The following is an 8,653-nucleotide window of genomic DNA, read 5'->3' as shown; positions in this document are numbered from 1 at the left end:
TTTTATCAAAGTGGATCGTACCAAATATTTCTCCTTCATTTAAGCTCACAACTAAAAAATCATTCTGCCATGTCAACAGCTCACTGTGAGAAGACGTCGAAAGTAGAACTCTAAACTGTGAGTGAACGTGCTGTTGCATAATTGAAATCTTTTAAGGATGTTATTGTAGCAATTTCATTTGTACACCCTTGAATTATGTTGCTCACACACACCTTTAGACGCAACTACTTGCCTGTGTTTTATATGTATAGTGTGTCTAATCTTCTAACAGCCAAAAAACCATAATGCAGAGAATGTGGATCTGCCGTTTAGACCTGTTAAATCTTATGTCTTTGTTTTTTTGTTTTTTTTTAAGCCTTTTTGACCTTTCAGTGTTCTCAGTCGTGTGTGTGTGTGTGTGTGTGTGTGTGTGTGTGTGTGTGTGTGTGTGTGTGTGTGTGTGTGTGTGTGGTGTGTGTGTGTGTGTGTGTGTGTGTGTGTGTGTGTGTGTGCGCGTTTGTGCGTGTGTGTGCGTTTGTGCGTGTGTGTGTGTGCGTTTGTGCGTGTTTGTATTTGTCTGCATGAGTGAAATAGCATTTCTGTTGTTTTCTCTGACACACTCCAGTTTATCTTTGTCCTTCATGTAGTCTCCTCTTTTGGTCGTGTTAAGTTAATGTAAGTTGTTCACCCATGTCATTTTTTTTTTTTCAATTAAAATTTAATGTCTTTCCTTATTTTATAAATTCACTTATTTTCTTCTTTTTTTTTGTTGTCTGCAGGGAAAGCTGTCAGGATGAAACAGTTATGGTCTGTGAGCTGTAGAGCTGCCTCAGTAAGGGAAAGAGAGAGTGTGTATGGTAAAATGAAAGTCACTCATGTTTTTATTTAACCATGTTTTCAGGAGCTCATACTGTACCTCAGAGTTAATGAAAACAGCTTTGTGACTTTGCACATGACACACAACACTCCCATCACTTTGTCGCACACAAGAAACCAAATCTTTAAACACATCAGGTAGTGTTTCCATAATGTAGATTTATTAGAATATTCAGAGTAGTGCTATAACTTCTCATTCACTAGAGCATCTGTCGATTCATAGTTTTCATGGACATGTTGGTCTGTGAGACAGATACTCTGCAATGAAATAAATCTGTAAAGCAACGTCAGGGAAATAAACAAAGGGCTACCTAATATTTATATTACTAATTACAGAATTTACAGTCACACAATTTTATGGAGCAGTTGAAAGAAATATGTGGGTTTCTCACAGATATAATAAAAAATATTAATAAATACATGTTTTTTTCCCTTCTAGAGTAAACCCTCCCAAAAGAAAAACAGCTCTTAAATCAGTGTTGTTTCAGTGATTTGCAACAAAATGAAATCTAGATAATTCACAAGCAACTTTGCAACGTGAAAGAAAGTAGAAACGGCTGCTTTTTTTTTTGCCTTTTTGCAAAAAAAAAAAAACGAGGGTAGACAAAAACCAGGATATTAGAAAACTCTTTTTCTCTGTATATTGCCAGCATTAGACTGGCTTGTGTCATGTTTCTGAGAAAGATTGTCCCGTATTTGTCGGCTGCAGGAGGGCTAATGAAACTGGGCTGAAAAAGTGATGAAGGAGTCAGAGTGGGTGATGAGTTGTAAGTCCGCTTCACAGACTGAAGCACTGCCTGCAGAACAGACTCATTCATTCCCATCAATCCAGCAGGAGAATCAAAAAACTCTTCAGTCTGTGATGACATGAGAAACGAGTTGCAGTACAATGATACCAACTCTACACTTGAATTGTAATTAGACTGACAGATTTTTAGGCTACACCCTGTGTATAACTACAGATCTTCACCTTTCTCCACCCGTACAACAGGGCAGGAAACTGCAGTAAATGTGAACTGAAAACAGAGACAAGTTCTCCATCTCTTTCCCTTGCTGAGTCTTAACAAAGTGCCCACTGTTTGACAGAGAAAGGCATGATGGGACCAAAAAGCCTTGGGGAGGGGTCACAATGAGAATGCAAGTGGGGGAGTCAGGATTTGATACAGTAAAGAAGAAGGAGGGGATGAATTGAACTGGGGAGGTGTCTTGTCTGGACCCGGCTGCTCTAATTGGATTTTGGGTCGCCCCGTTTTGCTCGGCAAAGAGATTTAGGGGGACCCTGTTCCTTCTGGTGGGATGTCTGTGTGTCAGGGGGCTTAGAGGAAGTTGTGCTTGAGGGTAAAAGTTTGTTTGTTTTGTTTCTTCAGCAGAGACCGGAGTGTGATGTTTAGATTTCTGCTTTAAACCTGTACCTGACCCCCATGCTCATCAGAGCATAGCACGCTGCTGTGGCTGTCCAAGTGTTCAACAGGGCGTGTTGCAATGCAGTGAGTGTGGGAATGTGAGTGTGCAAGAAAGGCAGGACAGAAGGGCAGAGAGTGTGTTTAAAAGATGTGTGTATGAGTCAAAGACATTTCACATGAAATTGGGCTGGACACACAAATGTTCTTTTGACACTGTGAAGGTTTTAGTCAGGTAACAGTTTAAGGACCTGTACATGAAGAGTTTTACATCATTAAATAGAGGTGACAACACTGTCTTCTAGTTTTATCTGAGGAAGTGATTTCTGGTCGAACTGTACGAGCAGCTCTAATTTGAGGATGAGGGTGAAAAGTTTAAGTCATTGCAGGAGGGAACCTGTCCATGTGCAGGTGGAGTTTTGCAGGTATAATGTGCACAGTTGCATAATATTTTAGGGAGAAAGATGGTGACCAGACTTTTGACTTTATTGTCTGAGTTATGAATCAGTTTGACAGGATAGTTTTTTTGAGAAGAACCGAGGGCCTCACTGAACCACAGCCGAGTACACCAGTGAATTCAGCGTTATAATGGGGAAGTCCTGACTCTCTCATCAAAAGCTAGAAACTCCTCACTGTTCCAGTAGACCACATAATGTCTGTTTCTCTTTTTCTCTTCCTCTGTGCTTCAGAACAGGTTTGTCTTGATGGTGGGATTGGGTTTTCTGTGGAAGGAGGACAGGACTCCGGCAAAGGGCCCGGTCATACTGTCCGCCGGCTGCCAGGCCTTCAGAATCTCCTGAGTCTGGGCAGCAGGCTGAGCCACGGCTGGGTTGGACGGCCCCAGGCTGGACCAGCTGGGCGGCTTCAGCCCCTGGAGGATCGGAGAGCTGGATGTGTTGGTATAGCCACTGTTGGCAGGAGCCGGGCTGGGGCTCAGGCTGGCAGGGCTGCCCAAGTTTCCATTGGCCGAGCCCGGCAGGGAAGCCGTGCTGTCAGGTGTGGGGCTGCAGGTGGATTCTTTGGACTCATCATCATCTGATGAAGATCTCGGCTCTCCGCCCTTCTTCCCTCCAGAGCTGCTGCTCGAGGTGCTGCCCGTGTTGCCACCAGAGTTGTTGGCTTTGGCGTTGGCTGCACGTTCCTGTTTACGAAACTTGGCACGCCTGTTCTGAAACCACACCTGTTAAACACAGACAGAGGTACAATTAATATTTGATCAAAGATAGATACATAGATACATATAGAGAGACGGTCCTAAACTGTGAGATTGCAGATAAATTATATCTCATACTCTGATTTTCAGAGGTTGACAATGATTCAGACAGTGTGCTTTCCCAAAATGAAAATGTTAGGAATAAAACATAAAAAGGCAGAAGAATAAGAGCGTGTTCCTCTCACCTGTACCCGGGCCTCGGTCAGGTCTATCTTCAGAGCCAGCTCCTCTCGGGTGTAGATATCCGGGTAGTGTGTCTCGGCAAAGACCCGCTCCAGCTCCTTCAACTGGGAGCTGGTGAAGGTGGTCCTGATGCGCCGCTGCTTCCGCTTCTCGTTCAGGCCAGAGGGGTCCGAGAAAAACTTGTAAGGAACTAAGGAAAGAAAATGAGATCTGTTTAGTGGTCGAAAAGCAAAATGTATAAAGGATTGACCGAGACTTTAAAAGAGCAAAGGCCGTATGAAAACGCAGAGAGGCCTTGCGTAAATGCAGCAGGAACCGTAACTTTTGGGATTTTTTAAAACAGAACATAACTTTAAATGACATTTGCAGGAAATCTTTCACAGATCGATAAACGATAATCAGCTTTTTTTGCCATTCAACAAACGTAACTGCACAATAGTTAGGGGTTTGATTAATTGCCTGATAAAATGATCGTATTGTGTCCAGAGCCAATCAGAAATGACAATGGAATAAAAAATTTGGCCAAACCAAACGTGACATAGTGAGAGTGTACGATACAGGCTGGAGGCCTAACAGGCCAGAGTTAAGGAAATTGTGAGGTATCGCCTTTTTTCAGGCATCACACGGCTGCTACACAAATCTGGATGAATTTCACCTCTTTCATTTTTATTTAACTTAAAAACATTTATTTTGTTTAAAATGTTAAGAGTGTTTTTGGCCCTTGAAATAGCCCACCATGAAAAAATAATAATTTATCCCAATTACTCAAATTAGTTATAACTTTCAAATATAGGCCTAATTAGTTTGTTATTTAAAGAATTTATAAAATGTTTTGTTATAAAATATATAGCCTACATTTTCTGTCGTAGTTTAGTCAGCCTAATCAGAATTGCAGTGTTTTATTTTGAAAAGAAATTATAGAAATGTCACAATATACAAAACAGTAGGCCTATTTTAGTTGCGTGTAAACCTGTTTAAATCCACACAAACTCAGTCAGAAAGGAACAGCCTCAAGAAAAGCCCCCGAATGAAATGGATAATGAGCTTTAAAATCTAAAATTTTAATTATTCTTAAATTTTATTTAAATGGAAATTTTACTTAAATTTAAGAATAGGACGCAATTATGCTTGCAGGAAAATAAAGAATGATTGCCCACCCACACAATGATTGTTACAGTTTGTTTGTTAGGTGGGCCTAGGAATGGCCAACAGGTTTGTGTGTGTGTAGGTGTGTGACATTCGGCAAGCTGTCAAACTTGCATTTTTGAGGCGATATTTATTAGTATTATTATTAGGCTATAATAATTATTATTATTATTATTAGTAGTAGTAGTGGTAGTGGTAATAATAGTATAGTATAAGCCTATATAATAGTCTTCTGACTTACTGCAGATTGAGTTGTTTAAAGTGTTTATTAACCTTTAAAAATCTCCTCTTTTGACATCATTATTAAAAAGATATAATAACATTAATATATAATGCATTACACTGATTAAACATGAAGTTGTCTCCATAAATTATTTTTTGCAGTGATTTAATTCTTAATATGGAATGAAGTCGACTATTATTAAATCAATGTAAAACAATCTAGGCCTTACATTTGTGTGGTTAGATCACCTTTTATGAAAGATAGAGTTGACAATTAAATATTTTCTTTAGAAGCTGCGTTTCGACTTATTTTTTCTTTCTTTGTTTTTTTAAATAATTATTTACCTAATGACCAAGATTTCCCACATCATATAACCTAGACCTTCAGATTATATATGATATATATATGGTTCATTTACCTGAGGAGTAAGGCGTGGGCTGGTGCTCCCGCAGGGCTCCCAGGGTGCAGCTGGCCGTGCTGAGCGGAGTGCAGCCCGGGTTGGAGAAGGGTCCGCTCCGGATCGGGTTGTACTGGAAGGAGCTGGCCTGGCTGCAGGAGCTGAAGTCCGCGTAGGCCGACGCTTCCATGGCCGCCATGCAGGAGTCATAGGAGTTCAGGTAGGAGTAATCCATCTTATACATGGAGGTCAGCCGGTGCAAACACCGGTCTGCAAACACGAAGAGGAGGTAAACTCTGAGTCAGAGCGTCTTCAGGTGTTTCTGCCGCTGCGTTTTATTTTAGCAGATTGTTGTTCAAACTAGTCGAAGATGTTCAGAGCTGGTCTGTCTCTCCAGTATGTCCAAGGACTGTAGGTTGGTTGGTCTCTCCAAAACTCCTGTCAGCTGTGTGGTTTATGTGTCACTGTCACGCAGCTGTTTTTCGTTTTTCACAGTAAATAATCCAGACTTTTTCTCTTTTCTCTCTACAGTTTCACTCTACTCCTTCACTTTCTCCTGGTTTGCTCTCTGTGTCCGTCTCTTCTTCTTCTGTTCCCTGGACTGCAGTTCGCTCTGTGCTCGTGCTCCGTTTGACAGCGCGCTGCGACTCGCGCAGTGTTTATAATAAACTTGGCAGAGCGCGAGACAATAGCGAGGCGGTGGTCTAGTTTCCATGACAATGCCACCAGTGAGTGAGCGTGGACACGGACAGCCCCCCTCCCTCTCCCACCGCTTACTGCACCGCCCACGCGCACCAGAGCCTCACGAGCTCGCAGGTGTCAGCAGTTAAATAATCAGTATAAAAACCAACGATTCCTTCATTTAAATCAGTTGCTTCCTTTATAGGACGTTTCAAATTCTGGTGAGTTCAGTCTTCCATCTCAGCCGAAACATGAATACAATTAAGTGCCACTGTTTCATATCAATAAACTGCGTTTATGACGACATTAATCAACTCATAATCTCCAGGTAGAGATGTAAGGGACATTTTCGGACAGGTTAAGATGCATTATTGTTATTGTTTGGCTCTCCCTTTTTTGTCTGTCAATTAGGCTGCGTTAATTCTCCTTTGTTCCACTATTTTATAGACATGTTGAAATGCCATCTTTGCATTCTTGGGCAGACTGAGACTTTTTAAGTCTAAACTGTAGAATATAAATGTGGCGTTATAGGCAAAATATCTGAAAACAGGCCTACAGCCCACAGAGGTTAGAAGAGCAAATAGCCACACGGAATTGCTATGCTAGGTTTGTGTTTAAAAATTGTCCAATATTTGACGCACCTGCAACGAACAGACTACTGGGGCAGTCTAATTTGTGGTTATTTTGGGTTATACCACTGAAAGATCGCTGTAAGAGATATAGGCCTACATTTAGGACAAAAACTGTATAATTAGAATATTAAGATTGTGACTATAATACATCTTTTGAGCAAGTGCAGGTTAAGCCTCACATGGTCTACTGCTCCATAACCGGTCAATATTATTTCACAGCCCCTCAAACGGCTCGTGGAAACAACGGCAGCTCAGCCACAGAAGTCTTTATGTGGGGGAAAACGTCCAGATGTGACGGTGATTGCTGAGATTAAAAGCTTTGATTTGATTCCGATCACTTTTACGGAGATGTCACCAGAGTGCGCGTCAGTTTGATGTATAGGACTAGAGAGGGAACTGGCTGCAGAGACAACTGAGCAACCACGACAGGCTAACCATAAACGCATTGACGCTTCATAAATTGGTTTAAGTTTATTGTTCGGTGTCATACAATGTGATAAGTCATATCCCACACGGCTCCCATCACACACACTCACGCGCGCGTGTAGAGGGCTTCAGACCGACAGGCAGGCGCGCGCTCCATGCAGTTTCCAAATCTGGCGCTATTTAAAAACATGACAGGGCTCTCTGCATTTCAGGCTCTCTTCATGAAATTAACAGGCTTTTTATTAGTGGATAAATTTCACCAAATAATATAATCCACAAACCAAAATTACGTTGTACGTGACGCACGCAAGAAATTAATTAAGTTTGTCTCGTGAGCGCGCGTGCGTAAAATGCATAATAGAGCTCAAAGTGCGCTCTTATCTCTGCTCGACCATAGGCTGCAGATGCTCCTTAATGACATTATCTAACCCCCCTTACACGCGCATGCGTGTATTTTCGGTGCTGTACTTACTTAAACTACAAATGAGTGTTAATGATAAGATTTGTTTAAAGTGTTTATTGTGTGGTTAGTGAGAGTTGGTGGATGTCTGAGGCGGGGCGGCACGCGGTACTCCCGTTGATACAGTTGTTCATCTTGTGCTGATGTTGGTTTATTTTATCCAGGTCTGGTTGAACATTTCCGTTGGTCTTTTTGTCGGATCCGGTGATGCAAGGGACTTAATTTAACTCAAACACAAAACTTAGTCGCAGTCTTCCGCCTGAATGTAAATATATAACCTTATTGAGCATAATAAAATACAATATAATTAACCGCATACATTAGTGCACATTATTGTTAATTGTCAATTATTATCTGATTAAGACTCCAGCTCTTAATAGTTTTAGTTGTAACTTTAATAGAACTTGCTGTAACTCTTGTTTTTACTGTATTTATATTATTATTATTATAATTATTATTATTATTACTACATATTTTATATATGTCCTAGGTCTAATAATAACAACTTATTAATGCAAAATATTTACCCAAATGTTATGCTCCAAATTAGAAACATCCTTCCGCATGTTAATACAACTATTTTGTGATTCTGTTGCACTTGCCTCCCCTGAAATGATGACAAGTACTCAGCTCCCTTTAGTGAAGTGGTATTATATAGCCTGCATTATAGGTCTATGCAAGTGTACATCACTCTTTCTATGCTTTAAATCCCCATGCACATTAGGCTTTATAAATGCTACATGGCATAAAATACTGTAAGCAGACTCTGTGCCCACTGTTACTTGTTGTGTCATGTTCACACAAGTGCCCAGCCCACATGGACTTACACCAAAAATGTCGTTGCAGGAGTGAAACATTTTTTTAGACGTGAACACATGTAGCTTGTAGTGTAGTAAAAGAAGCAGTAGTAGTAAAATATGGCACAAAAAGGTACCCTATTCCAAAACACACTCCTATGAGTGTTACTGCAACACAATAAGGTAAATATAAAAATACCATTAAGTTCTGTGTGATCGTGACCGTGTTATATTCTTTAA

The 8,653-nt window shown here is 40.8% G+C and overlaps 1 protein-coding gene across 1 annotated transcript; it reads right to left on the bottom strand.

Annotated features, from left to right (window-relative positions):
• Window positions 1-675: 675 nt before the first annotated feature.
• On the bottom strand, window positions 676-6,016 carry phox2a (paired like homeobox 2A). The gene is made up of 3 exons (XM_056374658.1): window positions 5,439-6,016; window positions 3,654-3,841; window positions 676-3,435 (listed from the first exon to the last, which is right to left on the bottom strand). Exons 1-3 carry the CDS (start codon window positions 5,659-5,661, stop codon window positions 2,941-2,943), a joined length of 906 nt encoding a protein of 301 aa, XP_056230633.1. The 5' UTR covers window positions 5,662-6,016; the 3' UTR covers window positions 676-2,940.
• Window positions 6,017-8,653: the final 2,637 nt, after the last annotated feature.

The sequence above is a fragment of the Seriola aureovittata genome, chromosome 4 (genome assembly GCF_021018895.1).
Source record: "Seriola aureovittata isolate HTS-2021-v1 ecotype China chromosome 4, ASM2101889v1, whole genome shotgun sequence".
Taxonomy (NCBI): Eukaryota; Metazoa; Chordata; class Actinopteri; order Carangiformes; family Carangidae; genus Seriola; species Seriola aureovittata.
Note: the sequence above shows the minus strand (reverse complement) of the source record. Positions and strands in the feature narration are given on the sequence as shown.

What these genes read in the sequence shown, in the direction of transcription:
- phox2a (XM_056374658.1), bottom strand. Translation starts at nt 5,661, where the DNA reads ATGTATAAGATGGATTACTCCTACCTGAACTCCTATGACTCCTGCATG. An exon ending in GCCCACGCCTTACTCCTCAG is followed by an intron (nt 3,842 to 5,438) that starts GTAAATGAACCA and finishes TTCTTTCCTTAG; the next exon opens with TTCCTTACAAGTTTTTCTCG. An exon ending in TGACCGAGGCCCGGGTACAG is followed by an intron (nt 3,436 to 3,653) that starts GTGAGAGGAACA and finishes TGTGTTTAACAG; the next exon opens with GTGTGGTTTCAGAACAGGCG.